This window comes from Corvus hawaiiensis, chromosome 19, assembly GCF_020740725.1.
Source record: "Corvus hawaiiensis isolate bCorHaw1 chromosome 19, bCorHaw1.pri.cur, whole genome shotgun sequence".
NCBI lineage: Eukaryota > Metazoa > Chordata > Aves > Passeriformes > Corvidae > Corvus > Corvus hawaiiensis.
In genome coordinates, this window is record NC_063231.1 from 7914179 (window position 1) to 7939044 (window position 24866).

A 24866-nucleotide genomic window follows, 5' to 3' on the forward strand; every position below is an offset into this window, starting at 1 on the left:
ACACCTCAACTCAGCACCTGCCAGCCAAACCTACAACCTGCTGCTCAAGAGCCACAGCCACAAATGCCCCAGAGAACTCCTGACAGTGCCCACCTGGGATGTCCCATAGCTGGAGTAGCTTGGATTAGGCAACAATTTTCTAGCATCACAGTCCCTTGTTTAAAATACCCCCAACTCCTGGTTTTAAAGGAGGCAGACACTGTTATTTAGGAGCTCCCAGGCCAGACTGTTACAGTCCCACATGCCACCTTTCAGTTCATTCACTGCCCAGTTTGCCTCATGCTCCTCACTTCTGTCCCCCACGAGCCCCTCCAGAAGCATCCACTGTCCCCAGACCCCTCGGAGTGCACGGCCATAAATAAACATTGCTCAGACACAGGCCTATCACTGGTGGTGGAGTGAGGGCCATGATGAACATCTCATTCCTAGTTTAACAGATGCAATGGTACCAGGCACGGCTAGCTCAGCCTGTAATTAAAATTCCAGTGCTAATCCCAGAGATACTCCCTAGGAAAAGGTGATTGAAAGCAATCCTCTCGACCATTCTGCCGGAGTTTCCTGTTTTGAGGGCAATCACGTGGCCTCCTTGCCAATTAATTCATGGAAAGAGAGCAAGCACTTTAGAGGAACAGTGATGAAAGAGCAGTGCAATAAGGAAGTTTCCAAGCCCCGCAAGCCAGTGCTCTGCACCTTGCCCCGGCTGTTCCAGGGCCAACACCCGGGCAGGCCCAGGGGAATTGGTTTGTTTGGCACATCAGACACTTCACCTGCCTGCCCCGTCCCCCGGCAGCTGCCTGAGCCTCACCTGTGCCGGCCCAGGCTCCACTGCAGGGCTAAAAGCCTCAGTATTCTCTGTCAGTCTGCTCTGGTCTGCAGCATACAGGTGACTTCAACTTTTTTTTTCCTTTTTCACATTTTCAGGTTTCTTTTCCTGAGCCTCATCAGCACCTTCCATGATTTAAGCCTCACCACTGCTCACAAACCCCACTCCATTCACTTCCCACTAGCATTACACCAAAACAAACAAGCCGAATCACCCCCGGAGTGGTGTTATCTGAGCCTTGGGGGACAAGATCCTCCTCTAGCACTAAGTGGCCATTCCCCAGGAGTTCAGTAGCCCCAGGTGATGGTGTGACCTCGATCTTCTGAGTGCTTGGGAGGCAAAGAGTGCTCAGTGTTCCTAATACAAACTACACGCCTCAGAGGTCAGGAATAAAACTTTATTGTTTTCAAATTTCTTATCTGCGTTCAACTCACCAGTTATCTGTCAAAAGATGTTTGGCAGAAAGAGGCCAATTACTCTTAGGTTTTTGTAACTGTAACTAGAAAGTGGCCGCAGTAGGAGTTTCCCTGGAATCAATCCAGGCACCACACAGGTCTGTGGAAGGAAAGCAGAGTTTGGTGCAAACCAAAGGAGAACACTTCAGTGATTTGATCCAAAAGCTGAGAAGAGCAGCTCAGCTGGACACAGGCACCATGTGAGCCTGGTCATTGTGGGCCGTTCCTTGTCTAAAAGGAAATTGGCTTTATGGGGAAGAGAAATCTGCCAGTCAAGACCAAATTTTCTAGAAATTGCCATCTGATGAATAAAGTCTTCCACGTTTCTTTCACCTGGACACTTCCCTTTCCCCTGTAAAATGCCCCTGGAGTCCAGAGGCAAAGGGAATTGGCTACAACACCAGAAATTCCATTGTTCCCAGGTTGCAAAAATTAAACGCTAACAAGAAGTTCCTCCTCCCACCTCTTTCTGAGCACAGAGTCCTCTCTAAGTACAGCGTCCTTCTGTACTTTGAGGACTCACAAATCAGGTCAACTTGGAACAAAGTGAACATTCATAATAAAATAATGGGAATTGTTAATTCCCCCCATTCATCTGACATGCACCTTGCAAGGAAAATTCCCATTACAACAAAACTCCAGTCATTAATAACAGTCCTTCTGTTTCCAACCTTAACTCCAATGCCTAAAAGAGAGAAAACACCAAGTCCAGACAACCAGAACAAACTGTTGCTTCACCTGCCAGCTACAGGCTGAGTGAAAACCCACACAGTTCTGGTGGAAACTTCCAAACGCTTTATTTAGGAACAGTTCTGCCCATGTGCTGTGGGATTTTTTCCTGTTGATCACAATTATGAAATTATCTGCACTTTCAAAGTGCCCATCCCCATGGCACCTGGGTGCTTTATAAAAAAAGCTGTCTGGCACGACAGAGATGAATTATCACTCACAAACCTACTGGTCTCCTGTTCCTTATCCCTCTTTTCAGGTGTAGCTGAACTGACCAGGGACAAGAAACAAAACAACAGATGAACTCCAGAAAAAGATCATCTTGTTTTCAGGCAAGGTTTAGATCAGAGACAAAACGAACACCAAAAGACCCAACTTCCCAAGAAGAGCAAGCAGCTATTTCTAAAGCCACCCATGAAGCTATTTTCCCAGGAAAATCCTTTTAGGACTAGGTTCTATACTGTATTTAGGTATTTAACGAAGTGTGTGTATGAATAAAGAAGGGTGCTTTTGGCCCAGAGTACAAATTCACCACCACAGCAGGAGTAACCATCAACATTTGACATTTGCCATCCTTATTGATAAGGAAAGAGGCTCTCTTTTGTCATTTCTCAATGTTACGTTCTTAAAAAATATAGAGACTTCTGGGAATTTAAAGGAAAGGAGAAGTTGCCCCCCTTGGCTACTGTTCCACAGCCTTTGTGTGGGAGCCTCACCTTGCTGGTTTAGTTCTGCATCTACTTCTGCCTGTGTTTCCCAATTACACCCCAATTTCTAGATCAAAAATACCAAATTATAGTGTCAAATAATGGGGCAGAGAGAGGAATCAAATTGTATCTATACCCTGGTCCAGGGTAAGTAGATGTGTACCAGCCCTGAACAGGCCACTGATCACAAAACTTCTCCAAGCAGAAAGGAATTTCTCTGTGCTCCAGGTTATTTTCAGCTATTTATAGTGTATGTTTGTTTCTGAGTAATTGTTTGTCTTTTAATACACTGGGAGAGAATGTGTGTGCATAGACATAAACACAGGACACAGGGGAGAAGATGGTGAAACTTCCCTCTGTTGGTTTCAGGTGCAGATATTTGTGTCCTAGAACCTCTTGGAGCTTTTCCTTCAATACAGAATAAAACCTCTGTTCCTCTGGGGGTCCTGGTTAACTTTTGAATCCAAAAATGCCCTTTATATATCCTGTGAGGCCACTCTTGGCCTTCTGCTCCACCTTGTCCTCCAGAGGTGGGAAAGCAACATGGTTAAGGGCCAGGTCAAAGAACAAGGGTTTGCATGGAATGGGCTGGAATCCTGGTGGGAAGTGCACGAGACTGACTTGCTTGCTGACCAGGGAAGGATCCAGGCAGAAAGTCTCAAACCGTTCTGAGAGTGGCTGCAAGAGACCGAGGCAGGGACACGAATTAAACTCCAGTCACATCACAAGGGTCAAACAAGCAAAGAGGACTGAACAGCAACTGAGACAAGAGAAGCTCAAGTTCCCTTGGGAGGCCTCTGGGGACCCTGAAAATGATTTAACCCCCTGTCAAAGCACAGCTGCAGGACCTCTGGAAAACCCTCCCACATGTGCAGAGAGAAAGCCAAATAAAGAAAACTGCCACACTGGAAGCTGCAAGCAGCCTCCAAGCTCCTACCCCACTGTGTCAGGTACCCTCAGCACCAAGCCTAATAACATCTCTTAAATACACCAGTCATGACCAAATCCTGACCAATGTGACATTTCTTAAGCTGTGAGAGACACTCAGGTAACAGGATAAAGGTGATGTTCATTAAGAGCACAGCTGGAATTTGCCTGAGCTCTTGGCTCTTACCTTGCCATCCTTGACCTGAGATGGAGACTCAGTCTCATGAGGATCATTTGCATCTGCAAAATTGAACAAAAAGGGGTAAGAATAACAGGCTTGACCTTGGTGTAGAGTAAGATTGTCTCAGGAAGCAGCTGTGCTCCAAGCTTAGCCATGATCCTTGCTCTCTGGGATGCACAAGACAGTATTTTCAGCAGAATCAACTTGATTTCTAGAGTAAGGACCACACACACTCATCTATGGTCAATACAGCCCTGCAGTGGTGGAGCTTCTCCTTCACACTGTCAAGAGAAGCTCTGGAAAGCAGCACAGACTCAGTGAAGCACACAGCAGAAGATGATGAGAACACCCCAGGGGGGTCTGTTAAAGCAACATCAAGGCAAGAAAGGAGGCAACACACTCCTTGTCCTGGATTTCCAGCAGCAGGCACAGCAAAAACAGCAGCATGAGAAATCGCAAAGTTCATCCATCCCCAAAAGTTCTGCTGACCAGGCTGGCACTGACAGAGAGAACATCACTGCTCCCCCTCTTCTCAGTAGTTCACCCAGCCAGGCAAAACTGGGATGAGTAAGGCCAAAGTGTTTGCAGCAAAAAACTGAAATGCTTCTGTGCAGGTTCCCAAAACGGGTGCACATCCCCAGGAAGGACAGAGAGCAAGATGCCAATGTCCAGTCGCTGCCTGCCTACCTGCACTACACACAACTACAGGCACCTAGAACTAGGGGAAAAATAGTTTTCCAGAGCCTGCATGAGTCAGAGTGAAGTGGAAAAACATTTGGAACTTCAGAAATTAAATAAAAGGAATGAAAGAGCTTCAGGGGTTTTAGTTGAGATACGTTAGAGCAGAGTTCTACTATAGTTGTGTTACTCACCTAAAATAGCTGCTGCTTGCAAGGAGTATTTCTCTGCATTGACTTGAGTGATGAGATCCTGAACATCAGGCAGCTCCTAGAGCATTAAAGAAAATAATTTGAGAGCCTGAAGTGTGCCAGTCTAAGAGTCAGAGCAAAGGTAAAACCAGATGAAGTAAGAACTAAGAAATTAACTCCTAGTGTTGATAAGCTTTCCCAGAAGGGGAAAAGCTACAGCACTGTGCTTCAGGCATTACAGAAGTTGTAAAAGAGAAAATGCACAGGTAAGAAAAAGTGATAAACTGCTTTGGAGCTGGTGCAAGTCTGTCCCTCCTCCAATCGAGCAGCCTGGTGAAGTGTTCCCATGTCCCTAGAAAGTCTCTGCTGTAATGAACATCACCCTTCTCCCTACTTAAAGATCAGTCTTGAATTGTAATGGCCTGGCACCTAATTAACAATAAATTGTGGGACAGAGCTGCTTCATAAACTTCAGCTTCAGGACCGGGTTCGTACCTTCAAGCTGTTCCTGTGAGCTCCAGCTCCCGACTGAACCTCGCGGGCGTATTTCAGCACCCTCTCGTACAACACAAGGGCTTCACTCCATTTCTTTACCAGGACATAGGACTGGGCAATGAAGAAACACCTGCAACAGTCAAGAGTTCATTCCTGATGTGTTTGTTATCCACACCTTTTGCCAACTGAAATGGCTGACAACAGGAGATATCCTTAAGTAGCAGTGGGAAGTTTCCCTTTAGGAACAAAAGGATAGAGGAAACTGGAGAAAGGAAACTGCATCAAGGCCTGCACAGCACACAGAGCTTTGGAATTACAACCTTGGAAGGTGTCATGTGGGCTGAAGAAAACCTGGCTGTTTCTCAGTCACCTGTAAGCTTTGTACACGAGTGTCTTCAATCCAATCTCTTTTTGGAAGTTCTTGTCCTCTTCTAGGCCAGGAAGCTGTGTCAGTTCCACAAGGTTCTGTGCAAAAGAGAGTCAGAGTAACAAGTGCAGGCATTGCCTTCCTCTGGAATCTGCTGGTCTAAGAGAAAGCTGCCCCTTCTGACAAGTCAACAGCACACTCCCAGGGAAATAGTTTCCAGTTTTCTAATTATCAGTTTTCTAACCTTGTGACGGACTCTCATCGAAACTTGTGCAAGTTGCCCTCAGGACAGACTTCCTGACACAAACAGGAATTAGGACAAAGACTCCTTAGATTTCCCATGAACTAATTCTTTCATAAGGCATTTCCCTCTCCCTTTCACATGGCTCCCTTTCCCTCTCCCATTCACATGGCTCCCTCAGTTAACTGCAAAATTAAGGGAGAAACTGAGAACCTGCTTATGAAGAACAAGTAGTTTTAGCTGCTACTTTCCCTGGCCAGCAGAAACTAAGGCAGCTCTAAGCATGCTGTGTAAGAGTAAGAAAGACTATTTTAAAACTGTTTTAGAGTGCACAACAAAGGACACCCATTCAAGAGGTTTTTTTTGTGTTTCATGCAGATGTTGAACATCTTTGAGGTACTTGAAGGTACTCAGCTGCCCTTCAGACTTCATGGCATTCACTTGTACGGCTGTATTTCTACAATAACCTTTTGGAGCCAAGTTGCCTGGTTAGACTGGAGAGCTGAAGTGTTTTTCCAGCACTACCTGCAGGATGATGTCGTAGAGGCGGATGAGGTCCTGAGGCCGTGGCGAGCGCTTGCCGTCCTCGTCGGAGCGCTGCTGCTGCAGCAGGGCCTTCTGCAGGGACTTGGCCATGCTCTCATTGCGCTTGATGGCCGTGGACAGCTTGATGTAGGTCAAATAACTGCGAGGAGAGGAGAGGAGAGGAGAGGAGAGGAGAGGAGAGGAGAGGAGAGGAGAGGAGAGGAGAGGAGAGGAGAGGAGAGGAGAGGAGAGGAGAGGAGAGGAGAGGAGAGGAGAGGAGAGGAGAGGAGAGGAGAGGAGAGGAGAGGAGAGGAGAGGAGAGGAGAGGAGAGGAGAGGAGAGGAGAGGAGAGGAGAGGAGAGGAGAGGAGAGGAGAGGAGAGGAGAGGAGAGGAGAGGAGAGGAGAGGAGAGGAGAGGAGAGGAGAGGAGAGGAGAGGAGAGGAGAGGAGAGGAGAGGAGAGGAGAGGAGAGGAAATCCCATCAGCACTGTCAGAGCTACTCGGACGTTACTCTGTGTTCTGAACTGGTCGACGTGAGAGTCTTCGAGTCAAATGTTGACAGAGCTGCCCCAATCAGATCCTTATCTGTACAGTCATCCTTTGGGATCCCAGAGGCCCAGAACAAAAACCCCATAAAACAAACCAAACAAAAATAAAATCTTGACGTAAGAACACGGTTTCTTCACACTAGCACTGGCAGCAATGTTTGCCTATTACCTGTGTAAGTACTGGATGTTGGACACCTTCCCAGAATCATTTTCCAGAGAGTGTTCTCGCTGCTTCTGTGGGCAATGGAGACAAAACACTGCATGATTTACTTAAAACTGGCAGCCAAGGGACAAAAAACACAGAAGAACTCAAGGTTTGGGTAAACCATGGAAGCTGTAACAGACTTCTAGGCAAGAGAGGGAAGGCTTCTCCACTGCTATTCTTCCACTCCAGTTCTGAAGAGAATAAATTCAAATTTTGCAGCTCTTTATTAAAGAGATCCCAGCAAGTTTAACACTAAATCAGCTCCAAGGAAACACCGTGTCACTGGAAGTAGAAACTGATGTTTGCTGCTTACCTGGTCTGGTTTCAATTCTTCCCAAACAGCCTGAATGGCATCTCTGCACTCACTGAGTAAAGACTCAAACAAACGTTCCTTTGTCTCCTCATTTTCTGCCTAAGAGCAAAGGAGATTCAAGACAGATTAGAAATCAGAAATTTTTGTATGATGCATGAATTAACTGAGGAAATTAAACAAAAGTTTCTCCCAAATTATGTCTTTACGGTCCATGGGTAGTTAGGACTCCGATGTGTGCCTGCCTGCAATGCATTCTTGGGGGAAATCTGCCAGAAATGGTGGGGAATGGGGTCAGTGCTGAGAATTTAGCAGCAGTGAAGGCCTAGCAGACACAGCCCATGGCCTCATTCCTGCACCAGCCACCTTCCTTCCCAGCAACTCCCTTCCCTTCCTGGATGGCACCTGCACTGCTCCCTGAGCTGAGGCTGGACTGCACTGTGGGAAAGGCCCAGCAAGAGAAGAGCTGAGCAGTCCTGAACTGGCAAACTACCAATGCAGACAGCTCTTGTTATGCTGATTTAATTTTTCCCATGTGGTAAGAACATGCAGATGATTATCTTCCCTCCACTCCCACTCTAGCAATGCTCACAGTGGAAATAACTTGCTTGTTTGAAGCATTTTTTACAGTAACCCTATATTTTAGCAGCAGGAGTGACCGAGCGCTTTTCTGCTGTCGTTGTAAGTTTTGTTAAAAAAAGTGAAGCAGCTTTTGGCCTTCTGCCCCAAAACCAGAACTTGAAAACAACGTTTCAAAAACAAGTTGAAGCCTGATCTCTGCCTAATTTACTGGCATATCGTGTACCCAATTAAACAAGCTCCCAAACTCAAACTCAGCCTTTATTCAGATGCTGAGAAGGAAACCAGGTGGGGATTGCAAGACTCTCACTGATTCAGTAAGAAAAAACTACTCAGAAGCAAACCTCAACCTCAGGGATTGAAGGAGGATTCAAGAGCACCAGCACCATGTTCTACCACTCCCATGTCATGTGACAGTGTAAGATGAGCTTTGCTGCAATAAATTTGCAATTGTCCAAATGAATAAAAAACTGTCTAAAAACATGCTCACTTGTTTATCTTCTGTACAGCTCTATGCTCTCTGCCTCTGCACTTCCTACATTTACAAACCCCATCAGGAATGTTATTTTTACTCCCTCACAAAGCCTCAGGTATCCTGTGATGAAGGCAGTTTCTTGGGTTTGGTTTTTCTGTTTTTGTTTTTAATTTAAGATTTGCTGCAAGAATTTTTAAGGTGGGACTGACTCCTGAGAATAACCAGAGACGAGTCTGACTGCATTCTCAACCTCACCCAGAGCAGCACAGCAATTTCACTGTAAGCACAAAAATGAAAACAGACATGGCCAGATCATCATTCAGGCACAAACAGGGCAAGGGCTGGGCCCTGCAATGAAACAAAGGCTTTCCTTTCCAAGCAAAAACTCCTTAAGCTGATTCTATGCATAAATACACATGTTCTGATTTGGGAGATATCAGATCATAGAGCTGAGATACAAGTGCTACAGCAGGCGATTCAACTGTCCTGACAGAACTGCACAGGTTCATGTTAGAGGGTTCATGGAAACCAATCCCACTGAACCCAGCTCCAGAAGTGTGGAGTGCTCAGCTGTCAGTTTTTCTTTGGTCTAAACCACTGTGTAACATCTCTGACAGTTATTACCACCCATTTTTGCTGCAATCTAGAGATGAGCACAGAATCCTTGAGGCAATACCAGGTAGGAGCACACCTGTGTCATGCTGCCCTGCAGCCTTGTCACTTCTACCTGGTGAGAGCCAATGGGCCCTCAAAGTCACGCCTTCAAATCTACAGAAGGACTGACATAAGCAATTTTAAACCAGGATTCCTGTTTCAGTTTGGCTTACCTGTTCTGTTCCTCCCATTACCAATAAGGCACCAAAGGCAATAGGATAATTGCCCTGGGAGACTCCATTTTTACACAAAACAGACTGGTTTTACTTCTAATTAAACCCTGCAGAGCACTGCTGTTACATCAGGGTTTCAGCTCAGTGAAGATGAGCAGAAAGGTGCCAAAGATCCCAGGAAGCACAATTCATTCAGCTGAAGCTGGACTGCCCATCACAGCTGACACAACTACAGAAGTGCTGCCAAAAGGGCAAGTTTTAGCCCTCTGGGAATGTAAATAGTGCTGCTGCATGCTCAGCTCTCACCAGTCCACTCAACTCCTGTGTTTAGTCAGAGCTTCCCAGGAATGCAAAGCAAGACGAGAACAAATTCCAGCTGTTCTGCCACTGCTTTAGAGAGCAATCAAACTGAAAATGTCCAACTATCAGCTACCAGGATGGAAGTTAAACGAGGGAACACTGAACTCCGAGCTGTACTTCCACCTGCTGGCCACACTTATGTGCTTCCTGAAACCAATTCCATTCAGCAACATCCAATTCCTAACAGTATGGCAAGAGTGAGTAACACTCAGGTTTCCAACTCAGCCACATCCTGTTTATCCTAATCACACTCTTCTTACCACTAAACCTTGCTCTGGTCTTACCCCTCTGTAGGGCTTTTGTTTTATAATTTATATTTTTATTTATCATCATTACTCTCCTGGTGATAAAAGGTTTTTAATGCTGCATGCAAAAATCCCATTTTTAGTGGCAACAGTTATTACTGAAGATCCTTTCACTGCCTTTTCAAACTCTGAGTGTGTGTGCAGCCACTGGAAAGCAGGATACCCCATGTGGTCACCATTTCCAAGGAAAGAAATACCTGTGGAAAACTTGACTACAATACTAAAGACATGCACAGCATGTGCCACTTCAAGTTCCAGTGAGTTGGACTTCAATGATCCTTGTCCTTTCGAACTCAGGATATTCTATGATTATATGAAGTGTTTCAGAACCATTACATGTGAAATTGATTTACATCCTGACGTTTATTAATCCACTTCCTGCTTTTGAAGATTTCCATAAGGCAATAAGAGAATGGAATAAATCACATAGCACCTGCTACACCTGGTAAATGGCTGAAAAAACCATGGTCAATACATATCTTTTTTATTTTGGCTACTCTGAAGTTGGAGCATTTGAGCAAGACGCTTAAAGAAATTAGAAGAGTAATTCAAAACCAGTTACTCTTAAAAATGTAACCTTCATTTCCAAGTGATATACTAATAATAATGGTTATGACCCTGCTGCTGAAAGGCAGCACAGAATGTTCCAAGGAGCAGGAACACTCAGAACAGATCTCCCAGACTACCCCACTCAGCAGCCTGTGAGAGCTATCCCCAGCTGACACTTCAGCTGTGGGTTATAATCAGTATTCCCACTTTTACCTTTAGCCTTCCAGCCCCAAGTTTGAAAAAGAAGATTACTCAAAAGCTTTTAGCTCAGATAGCTTTTAGCACAGAAGGAAAGAGGATGGTTAGAAGGGCAGGATGGAGAGGGCTGCTGGATTACCTGAGCGATTGCTGCCTCGTTGTCAGCCAGCCCCAGCAGGAAGATCCTCACTTTGTCAATCTTCACTGGGACAGTTCTCCCTCTCCACTCCACCTCGCTCATCGTGGCTGCCTGCTTGGCCCGAGTCTGGGTGATCAGTGCCTGCACAGAACACACTGAGCTTAGGAGCCTGAACTTACAGGGATGCAAAACTGAACCTCCTGAATTCATGTTAGACTTGACTATTTTGAAATCAAAGGGCTTTTTGGGAAAGTGTTGTTTCCCACAGAGCCTAGGCTTGCTCACTCACTTCTGTTCTATTCTAGCTCTTGAATGGTTTGCTGCAGCAATATTCATGCTCAGCACAGTGATAATGAGTATTTCAAGTTAAAGCATGCAAATAAATTACCTCCAGTTTTTCTGCAAGAAGACCTTCAGTGCCACCAGACCTCAGTCTCATCTGCATCAACTCATTCATGGCAGATTGGTCACCTGAAAGAATCAACAAATTGAGATCACATTTTCATTTGACTTCAAAATTACTTTCATATACAAAAACTAATCATTAGAGTTTATACTGTCTATTCAAGGACAAACTTGCAATTTCATTCTGACTTCACAGGCAAGCTACCACAAACTGTTAATCTGTCTTTCCACACATAACCACAGGTGCTGTTGTGAAATGAGGCCCTTTCTCCATTGCTAAACTGTCCCAGAACACGTGTGGAATTTGCCCCAAATACTACAGCCTCGGTGTCACTTAGACCAGGATTTAATTAAATCAATATTGCTTTCCTGTGAACAGATGAGCCCCCCCTTCCCTTACCAATGTTGTAGGCACAGTAGCGGATGTTGGGCGAGATCTCCTCCACACGCTGGTTATACAGCACAGCTTGTTCTTCTGTGAAAGCATTGGCCAGCTTTTCATAGATGGTCCTACAGCAAAGGACAAATGCTAACACTGCAGTGTGTGTCACTTGGGAGGTGCTATCCTAAGGGAACAGTTTGTGTCTCTGCTCTGGAGGATGCTATTTCTTCAGTAGCACCTCCCAGTTAAGCACAATTAACTAAACAACTCACAGAGGTGCTGTACATAACTAAAGTGATCCAACACTATTTACTGAACGAAGCTGGTGAAGCAAAGGACTCACTTGCATTTGTTGAAAGCCTCCATTGCTGCCTTCCACTCCTGATGCTCGAAGCGAAGCATCCCGGTGAGATAAGCCATGTACGCCTGCACACAGAGCAACAGCAAGGTCATTTCCCCACCATCAACAGCCTAATTAGTGCCACCTTCAGCATGAAGACTGCTGTGACTCCTGCAGTGAGTGACTAAGCTTTGCCCTTTTCATTTGGGCTTCCCACAGAAGACAACTGATTTGATTTGGATGACAGGTTACAGCTACCTACCTTTTCTCCTTTAACTGACTCTGCTACATTTCTAAGGAACCACAGAATCATAAAATACAATCACAAAATCGAATCACAAAATGGAATGGGTTGGAAGGAAGCTTAAAGATTATCTAGTTCCAACCCCCCTGCCATGGACAGGGACACTTTCCACGAGACAAGGTTGCTCAGAAATTAAAGCAAAGATATTTCTGGCTTGTTATGCAATGGCCCACTGATGTCACAAAACTTTTTTCCCAGCAATATGCTATACAACAGCAGTTTAATTAACTGAGTACAGCACTGCAGCCCCTTGTTCAGAGAGGTCACAACAGTTGTTTGCTGTTTTCCCAGAAGTGAACCCCCAAATCTTGTGTTCTAGGTGGCTACTTCAGCACATTTAACAAAAAGGTAACAGTAGATAAGCAGTTTCTTAGGCTGTGTTGCACCATCTTAAGTCACCCTCAATTCTTCGTACTTTTATTACCTATTGAGAGACAGTAATCATTTCTTCACCCCAAATCCAAAGGTTTCTTGTTCGTCCTTTGCTGTACAACAAGCTGAAAGTATCACTGGTTACCTGAGCTTCCAGCTTTGTCTTGGCATCCACCCTGTTGCTCTCACAGAGCCTCTCCAGCTCCTCAGCATGTTTCACGGCCTTGCGCAGCCGCGACAGCAAATGGAAGCGCTTGCGGGGCTCCGTGTTGGCCTCCTGCTTCAGCTGCATGGCATAGCTCCAGGCCCTCTCTGCATCCATCAGGATCAGCAGCAAATACCTGCAGGGCACAGCAGGATCCATGGGAGAATAATGACACTCAGACAAGTTGCATCACCACCACTCTTTGCCATTTCGTCTGCGAAGTTCGGTAGCAGAAGTTCAGCTTGGTTAGGCAGATGCTTTTACTTCTAAACGTTCTAAGCACAGAGAGTCTTGTTATTCCTGACTGGTTTCTGCTGTGTTTTTCACTCAGAAGTGTCACTACCCCACTGAGGAAGAGAATTTGGTATCATTCTGTAGCACCATAGACACTGCAAAGCCAAGGGATTTATCATTTTAGGCCACTCTTCAAACTGGTTCAATATGTTCTTAACAACACGGGTGAATGCAGCATCATGTGCTGTTTTCCCACAAGAAAAGGTGGGAGAAGGAGACATTTCAAGTGTTCCTAAAAGATGGGAAGTGAGCCCAAAATCCTGGCTATTCTCCACACATTCTGTCAGATGAGCATTCTGTCAAACTTAGAAGATTTAAGTAAAACTTGCAATGCAGTATTTCTGTTCAAAGGGAAGGGATTGCATCTCCAACCACAACCTTGCTGGCTGCACCGCTTACATTACCAGAACTCCCATGGCTATCTTGCAACAGACCTGAATAAGCATCTCCTCTTTAATGTCATAGGAATTTACTGATTATCACACTGGTTGAAGCTGGATCTGAGCAGTGTCTCTTGCACCTGCACTACAGCCTGAACTCTTATTAATATCAACAACACACATCTCTGAAACGAAGTATTTTGGATGATATTGCACAGAACAGTTTTCCACCTGAAACAGAAATTACTGAAAGAAACTCTTCAGTAACACACTGAATTCTCAATTCCATCCAATCCTTGTACCTGTTGTCTGAGAGAATCTCTTCAGTTACTTTCTTCCCAGTGAACTTGTGCCTGTTGCCCATCTTGAAGTTGAGAGTTTTGCGGAGCCGCCTCAGCCTGCGGGAGCAATAACCCCTAAAGAAAAGACAACCACAGTCAGTTTGGCCAAAGGACATCTTTGCTTCTGTTTACTGCTCTATCCAAACAGAAAAAAAAAGGCTGAAGGTTGTGCCAGGCAATGTTTTAACAACTAAAACTCCATGTGTGACATATGGTAGCTCTAGAACTACCTGTAAAGCAGCAATTACTAGAAAACAAGATAAGAAGACGTGCAGTTATGCATGACCTTGAAAAAATCAGGGTGATGCTCTCATTACTAACTGCTTTATGTGTGTTTATTGAACACCGAGTTCTGGAGGGTACAGTGACTATAAGGGAGGTGTGAACTCAAGCTCCTGTGGGCAGTGGAGATGCAAGAGCCAATCTGCACAGCCATAGCACAGTACAGCCAAGGGAGATCAGCACACATAGCCTCAGGTGCAACAGCCTGTCAGGGGTATTCACCTGGCAGACGGATTTTGCTGCTTGCTACAGGTGGGTTACACTTTAAATGAAGTGAAGCCAAGTCCCAGGAGCAGCTCCCAACACTCACCTGTACCTCTGGAAGTCCCCATGCCTCAGGCCGTGCTGCTGCTGCGACTCCTTCACGATCTGCAGGACTGCGACTTGTGTTAAGGCACACTCACAGTGCAGCTGGCACCAGCTCCTCCTTCCACCCCAAAATAACAGGAGGGAACCCCATAGATCCCATTAAACAAACGCAATTCGAACACGGGGGCACCTCAAAACCTCCTAAAAACAGAGAGCTGAGGGAGCTGATGGTTCTAAAGCACCTCATGAGTCCGTGGCTCACTCCAGAGCTCCTGACTGTCAGCAGAGACCAAGACAAACCTCAAGCACCTCCTCCTCCACATCCAGGGGAGTGCTGCTGTCACCAGAGCTCGTTCTGGGATAAGCAGCTGTGCCAACAGACCCATCCAGGATAACACACCTGACTGCCCAGCCACGCTTGTGACACAGTTTTACCGGCAGAACTCAGGCAGAGAGAAGCTTTCCTGCCCTGAAACGTCCCCTCTCCCAGGAAAAGGATAAAACCAGCCTGAACAGAATCACTGCTGCCTGCCCAGCACAGCTTCCACAGAGCACAGAACCTCATAAAAGGGCTTTTGGAAATAACTCAGGGGGCTGATTTTCTCAATTTTTCAGCACATTTCTAGTAACAAATACCTGTGACACAAAGCACTGCCCCGTGACACCCCCACTTCATCACTGCCATCCAGTCTCTGCATGCTTCAATGTTATCTGCAGATTTCCTGCACTTCCTTTATTCCCTCAGTTATTCCCAATAAATAAAATCATGCCACATTCCAGCAGACCTGATGTTTTCATTCTGTTTACAAGGCAGGTTATTTTGTGAAATAAAATCTCAAACAAGAAATTTCTGTGCTATATATATATTCACATCCTAAAATTTCCCTTTTAAGATGCATCAAGAAGCCTTTAAAAAAACCCCACAACAGAGACTGTACAACAACCCCAACAAAAGCCCCACTGTTACTATACCTAAAGAAACAACCAAACATTTAAAGTTTAAAATGCCAGGTGTCTATCAAGGTGTTTTCTTGGGACTACACCTAAAAGAAAGTCTCTGAAGTATTAAAAACCTGCACCAATAGTTATTACACTGAATTATTCTGTATTTGCAGAACAACCAAGTCGAAATGCAATGTCTCAACACAGCCCTCCTCATCCCTGTTGTCTACCCAAGATTTTCTTAGGACTCTCTTTTATCCTGCACAGTTACTTAGTGAATTCATAGCCCATGAATTTTTAAATTTTTTTCACTGACTTAAACATTCCCAACATTACCAGGGCAATTGCCATATCTGCATCTTACTCAACGGTTACTGACTGCACAACACCTGCTATATGCCACGTGGAAAACTGCAACCTGATTTCCCTCGGGTTTTCCTCTGACCTAGAAGATAAAACTCAGCCCCATCACAGCTGCGCAGCTGGACTGGTTTCACATCGAAGTTTCACCTACAAAAACCCCACGAGCTTTACACGCCGAGATTTCAGAAGTGCTAAATCTGCAGGAGCCAGTCTGCCACCTCAGCGCGCCTGTTAAAGATTTTTTTACCTATTACTGCTCACTTCAAGCTACAGTGTCACCACGAGCAGCTCACGATACTGCTCTTATTCTAAAGCACAGAGCCCAGCACACAACTCCGCTGTGGAGACTGACGCCAGCGGTTCAGAAGGAGAAGCAGCACAGATAATTCCATAACTCGGAAAAGCCAGGCTGACGCGTTTTATCCAAACCCTCACGCAGGCCCAGGTCAACACCGCCCGCATCTCCGGGGTGGCCCTGCACGGGGCCCGAGGCCGGACCAAGGGGAGTCCCCGCCGTCCCTGCCCGCCCGGGCCCCGCGCTGCCGCCACGTCCCCCCCGCCGCCCACGGGGCCGGGCCTGCCACGTCCCCCTGCCGCCGCTGCGCAGGATGCTCTCCAGGCCCAGACTGTCGCCGAGGCCGCCGGGCTGCGGCCCCGCCGGCCGCTCGTTCTCCTTGTTGTCCTTGCCGTCCTTGTGGTCCTTGTTCTCCTCCGCCCCGGCCCCGCGGCCGCCGCCGCCTGCCTGCCGCTCCGCCGCCATCTTGCGCCGGGGCCGCGGGGCATCACGGGCCGGGGAGCGGCGCGAGGGGCCGCGCGGGGGCCGCCGGGAACGGGGAGGACCCGGGGGGGGAGGCCGGGATCGGGATCGGGATCGGGATCGGGATCGGGATCGGGGGATTCGGGAAGGGGGAAGGGGGATGGGGGATGGGGGGAATCCCGGCCGCCTCCCGGGGATGGGCGTCACCCAAGGTTTGGATACCTGCGCCCTTGTCCCGCTCATCCATCCCGGACGGAGCCCCCCAGCTCCGTCGCAGTGCTGTGCCCCAGCGCCACCCCCCCCAATGCTGACCCCAAAATCAGCCCCCAGGGTCACCCACCCAACCCTGCCCCGCTCACCCACCCACCCACCCCAGAACTGACCTCCAAATCAGCCGCAAGAGTCACCACCCCAAACCCTGCCCCGCTCGCTCACCCCAGAACCGACCCCCCCCAACCCCCAAATCAGCTCCCGGGGCCATCCCCCCCAGCCTGGCCTCCCCAGCCCAGCCCCAGGGTGACCCCACACCTGGCGATGCTGTTCCTGCTGTGGCAGTCCCGGGGGAGCCTCTCCATCCATCCCTTTGCACCTTCCCGGGATACCTGTGAGCCGCTGCCCTGGGCAGCCCTTCGGGAGAGGGGCTTTAAATTCCCCCAGGCCAAGCCCGAAAAACCTCCCACCTCCAGCCGGGGTGGATAAAAGAAGATACTCTGATAAAACTGATAAAAGAAGAGACTCTGCTGTCATCTCACCTAATCCTGGAGTGATTTCATGGTCTAAGCACTTCAGACCAGGTCCTTTTGCACATGGGGTTTAATAGCTCATTCGAGACAAACACCAAACTTATTTGAGCACCTAATAGTAATATTTACATAAACATACATAAACATATAAGTACAAACTGCTCCAGGAACTGCTGCCACCGGGCTCGTGCCCCCAGACCCATCTTTGCCAGCCCTGGGCTCTGCCTGCCTGGCTGCACTTTGCTGTCATACTGCAAGAAGCGATTTGGCTCCTCTCCCCTTCCAAATGCTCAGCTGTGATCTGTTATTCCTGATTTCAAAGTTCTCCTTTCCTCTCATAGACAGGAAAGCTCAAAGGGAAAAAAAGAAAAAAAAAAAAGGAGATAAAAATCAACCATGTCCTCAAGTTGCAGCTTGCTGTGGCAACTCTTTTTTAAACTGTTCCTGTCTGCTCCGGGCTCCAAATGCATCTCCCAAAGATTCATTCCCCATCTGAACTAAACTGTGCTCCAGGATGATGCTGAACTAAGCAGGCACAGCAGTTAAGGCCTATTTTACAAACAACAGCTCCTTTCTCTCATTCTGGTGATTCAGACAGACTCGGGTTAGGCTGGCACGGCAGCACCCACCCTCAGGTGCCCCAAAAAACCACCCCAAAGGACCTATTCCTGTGTCAGGCCAGCCACCAGATGTGGCACAGGCACATTTCTGCCGCACCACCTTTCTTGTACACCGGCACAAAGCTTTGCTGCTCCTCTGGATTCCTGTGGAATCTGGAAACAGGAGGATAAAACCATCAGCCGCAGGCTGGCTGCGTGGATTCCTCCTGCAGGGCTGGCTCTGCTCTCCCCCAGGGCAGAGGGACAGGAGGACCACACAAACCTGCAGCTCCACACGGAGCAGAGCCTGGAGGGGAGCCCTGCCGCGAGGCTGAGCTGCCTTTGGTGTCACCGGGATTGCTGCAGAGAGTAAATCCACAGAGTCACGGCCTGCAGGCATTCACATCCCTCTGCCAGCCAGCCCTGCAGCCTGTGAGGGCTGGGAGCTCCACAGCGTGCCTTTTCCTATGGATTTTGGCCAGAGGATCTTGCTTTTGGGGATCTGGATCATTCTCCTGCACCCCTGCCCGAATAACCCGTCTATGTCTCAGGACAAGAATTTATTTTGCTGCTATTTATTTTTATCCTGCTACTTGCGAGTTTCGCTGATATTTGAGAAGAAACTGAGTGTTTTCCCTCGCTTTTTCCCCCTTTAATCTCACTCTATAGCATAAGGGTGGACCCGGCCTCTCTGCAGGCTGACCAAAGCTCCACCGGTGCCATCCTCCAAATGCCAGTGCCTTGCGGTGTCTGAGGACACAGGGCAGGTCCCACTGGGTGAAACCTCCCTGGAACTGGGGCAATTCCCACAGGGTAAAACCTCCCTGTGGCCAGGCTTTCCCCACGAATTGTCCCAGCAACCTCCATGGTCGTGGCTGGGGATGTGGCACATCACCTGAGGGCAGGTGGCCAGCCTGGGATCAGGAGAGGCAGGCAGAGCTGTGCTCCAGCACTCCTTGAGCCCTGCAGGGTGGCCGGTTTTCCGCTGTGCTGCTCCTAACTGCCCGCTTTTCCCTGTGGGATGTCATCGGGAACACGGAGCATCCTCACACCGAAGTGGTCTGTTCACTTCCCCACGTACCTCGTCCAAACGGGAGCTGGTTTTGTGGGGCTCCTCGTGGGCGGCCGAGGGTGAAAAGGGCTCCGTGTCCTGTGGAGGCAATGTCGCAGGGCTGTGAGTGTCCCCAGAGCTCCCAGCACGGCAGGATCAGCTCTGAACGCCCATTAAGAGAACTGAGACGCTGTGGAGCGGGTTAGTTACAGGAGTAATCGATGCATTAGATATTTCTCTCTCCTCAGGAGCAAAGCAAGGCAGCCCGGGGTGGGGGCAGACGAAGAGTCCTCGAAGAGCTGAATGCACCGGCCGGTCCCAGGACTTCCATCTGTGCAGGAACAAAAAGGCAGTTTTGCAGGAAAAGAAGACACGGCGTGAAAAATACTTGTTCTCTCTGCAGTGAATCAGCTGCTCTTCCAGCCGTGGGGAGAAACACAGTTTCTCCTGAAAACTGGGGCTCACCGCGGGTGTTTTGGTGCACGGGTTTAGCTGCCCGCTGGACAATGAGGACACATTCGCAGTACGAGGACCCCCATTCCTAAAAACCAGCCCTGCAGCCCCTGGGGCTGAACAAACCCTCTTCCAGTGACTACCGAAGGGGGAGGCGATAAGAAAACCCCCGCAACTGAGGCTCCGCAGACGCCTCACTTTGGGTGTCCAGCTCCCTTTTGGGGTGCCCCAGCCCCTCGCGGGGGATAACAGCACTGACTGACATTTTACCCCATCCCAGGGCAAAGCGGGGTCGGGATCCCCTCCCCGGGACGGGATGCGCGGGGCCGGGCAGGAGCCGCGCCCCGGAGCCCCCCGGGCCCCCCCGCTCCGCCGGCGCACGGAGAGCGCCGGAGCCGCCCCGCCGGAGCCGCCCCGAGCGCCCGCGGGCTCCCGCAGACCCCGGAGGAGGTGAAGGGCGCCCGGCTCCCCCTGCGGCTCCCCCGCACCCCCTGCGGCTCCCCGTGCACCCCCTTTCCCGTGCATCTCCCGTGCGCCCCTTTTCCCCTTCTCCCCCTTTCCGCGCGTCCCGGGTGCGCTCCCCGCTGTACTCTCCTTGCACCCCCTTTTCCCGTGCATCCCTTCTGTGCTCCCCAGCGTGGTCTCTGTGCACCCCCTTTTCCTTTGCATCCCTGCGGCACTCCCCACTGCACCTCTTTTCCTGTCCACCCCTTTCCTGTGCATCCCTGGTGCGCTCGTCACTGAACTTTCCCTGCACCCCCTTTTCCTTTTCCTTCCTTCTGTGCTCCCCAGCGTGCTCTCCCTGCACCCCCTTTCCCGTGCAATCCCTGGTGCGCTCCTCACTGATCTCTCTGTGCACCCCCTCACCCTGTGTGCCCCCCCCCGGTGCCTTCTCCACGCACGCTCCCCCACCCAGCCCCTGTCCGTGCACTCCCGGCCATGAACGGCTCGCTGGCGAGCTCCGAGGGGGGCTGGCAGCCCGAGTCCGTGATCATCCCACTCGTGTACCTCGTCATCTTCCTCGTTGGCACAGTGGGCAACAGCCTGGTCCTGGCCGTGCTGCTGCGCAATGGGCAGGTGAAGAACACAACCAACCTCTTCATCCTCAACCTGGGAGTGGCCGACCTCTGCTTCATCCTCTTCTGCGTCCCCTTCCAAGCCACCATCTACACCCTGGAGGGATGGGTGTTCGGGCCCTTCATGTGCAAGGCCGTCCACTTCTTCATCTACCTCACCATGTACGCCAGCAGCTTCACCCTGGCCACCGTCTCCCTCGACAGGTAGGAAAGGGAACGGGGGGGGTCCCTGCACCCTGAGGCTCCCCTTCCTCTGGGTCCCACATGGGCAGAGAGGGGACAAAATCCCCTGGAGCTAAATCCTGGTTCCTGCGATCTCCCGGGACTCCTGGGGGAATCAAGGAGCATTTCCCAGTTGATGTGTGCAAGGAAGTGCAACCACCCAGTATGAGGTCCTGCAGAGGGCTGGATGGGGAGCCCTGGCCCCAGTGCCCAGCTGGAGGAAGCTTTCAGACCCAGAAGCTGTAGGACTTGGATTTGTCCACAGGCTCTGGCAGTGAAATGGGAATGAAAAATAAGAGACAAGCAAAGCTCAGTCCCTGCGCTGCTCTGGCTCTTCCTGGGATGCACGGAGAGAGCCCCTTCCCTCCCAACAGCCCCCAGCAAAGCAGGCAGACTTTGAGGAGGAAAAACATTGCCGTGTTTGAGCTGAGACACTGATTTTCTCACCCTCCCCGTCTATTAGCAAGCAGCCCTTTTCTGTCCCAATGCTGTCCCTTGTCCCAGTGATTATCCCAGCCTGTTCCAGGGTGGGTTTTGCTGGGAAGCCTGTTGCTCCTGCCTGTGCTTTACCTCAGTCCCTGCCTCTGCAAGGCTGGTGAGAGGCTGGGAGCTCCTGGTGCTGCTCCACTCAGTGCCCAAAACCTGCGAGATGGGATGTGGAAAGTCCCCTGGGGGGCCCTGGAGCCAGGCTGGATGTGTCCTGCCATCCCAGCATGGCACTGCACTGGCTGCTGACAGCACCCCCAGGAGCTAAAACACATCCAGGGACTGCCTCTCCCCCTGCACCTCATGGAGCAGGAGGGAACAGACATGTTGAGCAAGGGAGGGATTGCACAAGCCTCAGATTAATTAATGGACCAGCTAATTACAGAACTGAAAAAGGGAGATGTGCTCTCACGTGTGCCAGTACGAGGAACGCTGTGTCTGGGGATCCCGGGGACTTGCTCCTGCCTTTGTATCCTCACTGCTCCAATCACTTGTGCCAGACAGTGATGATCAAGTGAGGGTCTGCTGGATTAGGGGAGGGACAGAATGAGACCATCCCCATTGTCCCCACAACCACTGCTAGGAGCAGAGGGTGATGGGATGGGGCCAGGGACAGAACCTTCCTCAATCCTTTGTGCTGCACAGGGTCCCTAAGAAGCACCAGGGAATCAGTTGTGTGACTAACTGCCCTGGAAAGCTCAAATCCATCATTTCTGCCCTCTCTCCAATCTGCTCCTGGAGGTGCTCTCTCTGTGCCCTCCCCAGGACTGCAGCTGTGTCCCTCTCCCTTTCCCGTGCAGGTATTTGGCCATACGATACCCCCTGCACTCCAGGGAGCTGAGGACACCCAGGAATGCCCTCCTGGCCATCTGCCTCATCTGGGGGCTCTCCTTCATCTTCTCGGGCCCTTACCTCAGCTACTACCAGGAGTTCCAGCTGGCCAACCTGACCGTCTGCCACCCAGTCTGGGAGATCTCCCAGCGCAAGGTCATGGACATCTGCACCTTCATCTTCAGCTACATCATCCCTGTGCTCATCCTGAGCCTCACTTACATGCGGACTATTCGCTACCTGTGGCGGTCTGTGGACCCTCTCCAAGACATGTCGGAGTCCAAGAAGGCCAAGAGGAAGGTCACAAGGATGATCATCATTGTTGCTGTCCTGTTCTGCCTCTGCTGGCTGCCCCATCACCTGGTCATCCTCTGCGTGTGGTTCGGGTACTTCCCCCTCAACCACTCCACGTACGTGCTCCGCATCCTCTCGCACGTCATCTCCTACGCCAACTCCTGCGTGAACCCCATCGTCTACGCCCTGGTCTCCAAACGCTTCCGCAAGGGCTTCAAGAAGATCTTCAGCTGCCTCCTGCACAAGAAGGCAGCGCACAAGGTGCACATGGCCCAGGCTGCCAACACAGTCAGCACGCTGGAGGCAGAGCTCAGCGAGGTGAGCCAGCTGAGTGAAGCCCTGCCCAGCCACTCCGCCGCGCGCTGCAGGGCTCCCGCACAGCCCTGGGAGGAGGTAGAGCTGGTGGGACAGCAGCAGAGAGCAGATGGCTCCTCTGTCACCTTCAACATCAGCTAGAACAGCTTCCTCCCACCCCGCGGCTTTGCAGTATCCTGCAGCATCGCAGGCCTGGGACCGGGCTACATTTTGGGTTGAAATGGGTCCAGTTGAACCCTTTTCATTCAAATGCATCCAGATGTCATAACAGTGATGCTGCTGATACAGACTCAGCCAAGAACCAACCAAGGACAGAATTTGCTTCCACCAAGCACTTGCTGAGAGCAGAGAGATCAAACCCAAAAATCCACTGCCATGTATAAACACCCGTTCCCCTGTCATGGATGGACTCCCTGTTGCATCTACACTCAGAGCCTGTGGAAAGCTCTGGTCCCTCCAACCAGCACAGCATCTGGAGTTAGTGGGTGCACTTCTAGGGACATTTGGAAAGTTTTGGTTTGTGTCCTGGTTCAGGAGCTGCGCTGTCCCAGGGCAGCGCTGGACACAAACCCAGCTCAGGCAGGAGAATTCAGGAGCAAAGCACAGAAGGTCACCAAGGACCAGCAAGGAGGGAGGTTGTTTGCCAGGGAAGCACAGCCATGGACCACAGCCCCATGGTAGGGGAAGGATTTTAATGCCTTTGGACAGCCTGGGGACAGCTCAGCATCTCAACCAGGCGAGGTGCTCCTGGAGACGAGCGGGGCACTGACACTGCTCCCCTGGGTGGGACAGCCAGGGCTGTGTGAGCTGGCAGTGCCCAGCAAGCTGGGCAAGCCTCAATAAAGGCCCTCCATCCCACCTGCTGTGTCCAGCTCCCTTGAGAAGCCCCACAGCTGCAGCGGAGGAGAGGCAGGTGCTGGGGGTGGTGGGACCTGCTGGGTGCAGGGAAGCTGGGAGGGATGGAAGATGTGGGTCATGTCCGAGCACATCCCTGGAGGGGGAGCACTGCAGCACAGGAATGGCACTGCAGCCGCTGAGTGCAGCTGTACCTGCCCACAAGAGGCTGCTGTGATTCACACCCTCACTTCCTAACCCTGCAAAGGCTCCAACAGGTGCCTGAGCCCTGTGACTGCCACCAGCCAAGGGCTTTAAGTGAAGATCTTTCTTTTTTCACCAGAAGAGCATCACTGGACTAGGATCAATTCACCCTTTTGAAAGCCCCGTGGCAAGAGCACAGCCAGAGGTGGTGTAAAAAGTGCTGGGGAGCTGGGATGAGCTGTGCTGGGCATCCCTGCAATTCCTAGGTGTGTACCCCAACAGCCCCCATGAAGGTCAGGTCTCTATAAACTTCCAGAGGCTCTAGTCTGCCTGCACAGATTTCACTGTCGTGAATCCCCACGGCAGAGCTCCCCAGGATTGGGATGGATATTTCTGTCCAGGACCCTGGCTCTCCTTGGGGTTCTGGTCCTGACACAGCCCTCCTCCACCCAGCCCCAGTGTTTGGCCTTTTTGCTTAAGAAGCTTTTGACTGTAAAACATTTCTTTTCCCCTGCTGAGTGTTATTATAACCAGATCTTCCTCTCCGTGGGGAGAGGGCCATAAATTGGCCACCTCCTCCTATCAGTAACGGTGATATTTAGTCTAGTCCTGTTCCCAGCATAAGTCACAGAGAGCAGCATATAAACAGCTCCATTAATTACATCTGCATTTATCTCCCCCCTCAACCCTTCACAGCCAGGGAAAACATTGACTCAGCTGCACAAACACAGCTAAAAGCCTTATCTTCCTCCTGCCCTCATTTACCTCTGCCTGGAGAGCTGCAGGATCTGTCTCCAATGGATCCCACACACACCGAGGGGTTCAATCCACTCTCCTGGACGGTTATCAGCTCACCTTGGGGATGGAGATGTTGTCCCACCGCCTCTGCACTGCACAAGGGCACAGGTCCCTGTGCTGGCAGTGTCCCCTGTCCCTTCATGGCATCAGAGGAGACACTGACTCTGCTCCCCCATCCATCCCACCCCAGCCCTTCCAACAGCCTCCCAGGCCCACGGCTGACCCTGCCCTACCCTAACTCAGCTCCCAGCCCAAAGCATCACCATGGCCCCTCTCCCAGGCCATGGGCATCACTGGCACCTGCTTGTTTCTGGTCACTGTTCAGCAATGAGGTCCCAAAGGGTGACAGTGGGCTGGGGGCAGGCTCTGCACAGCTCCCAGCCTGGGGGGCTGCACCTCACTGCTGCCTCCAGCACCCCCAAATCCCCTCTGACATGCACCATGGCTCACATGGCTGCTCTCACCCTCTC

The 24866-nt window shown here is 50.2% G+C and overlaps 2 protein-coding genes across 2 annotated transcripts; one reads left to right on the top strand and one right to left on the bottom strand.

The window, feature by feature from the left end:
• Nucleotides 1-1206: 1206 nt before the first annotated feature.
• Nucleotides 1207-16516, bottom strand: SRP68 (signal recognition particle 68). Its single transcript, XM_048323790.1, has 16 exons — nucleotides 16346-16516; nucleotides 14430-14496; nucleotides 13799-13912; nucleotides 12763-12958; nucleotides 11945-12027; nucleotides 11620-11729; nucleotides 11203-11285; nucleotides 10815-10955; nucleotides 7386-7484; nucleotides 7037-7101; nucleotides 6320-6479; nucleotides 5557-5651; nucleotides 5187-5316; nucleotides 4695-4770; nucleotides 3829-3881; nucleotides 1207-3392 (listed from the first exon to the last, which is right to left on the bottom strand). The coding sequence occupies exons 1-16, from the start codon at nucleotides 16491-16493 to the stop codon at nucleotides 3165-3167; spliced, it is 1848 nt and encodes a 615-aa protein (XP_048179747.1). The 5' UTR covers nucleotides 16494-16516; the 3' UTR covers nucleotides 1207-3164.
• Nucleotides 16517-19759: 3243 nt separating this feature from the next.
• Nucleotides 19760-23402, top strand: GALR2 (galanin receptor 2). Its single transcript, XM_048324169.1, has 2 exons — nucleotides 19760-20616; nucleotides 21921-23402. The coding sequence occupies exons 1-2, from the start codon at nucleotides 20276-20278 to the stop codon at nucleotides 22699-22701; spliced, it is 1122 nt and encodes a 373-aa protein (XP_048180126.1). The 5' UTR covers nucleotides 19760-20275; the 3' UTR covers nucleotides 22702-23402.
• The last annotated feature ends 1464 nt before the right edge of the window (nucleotides 23403-24866 follow it).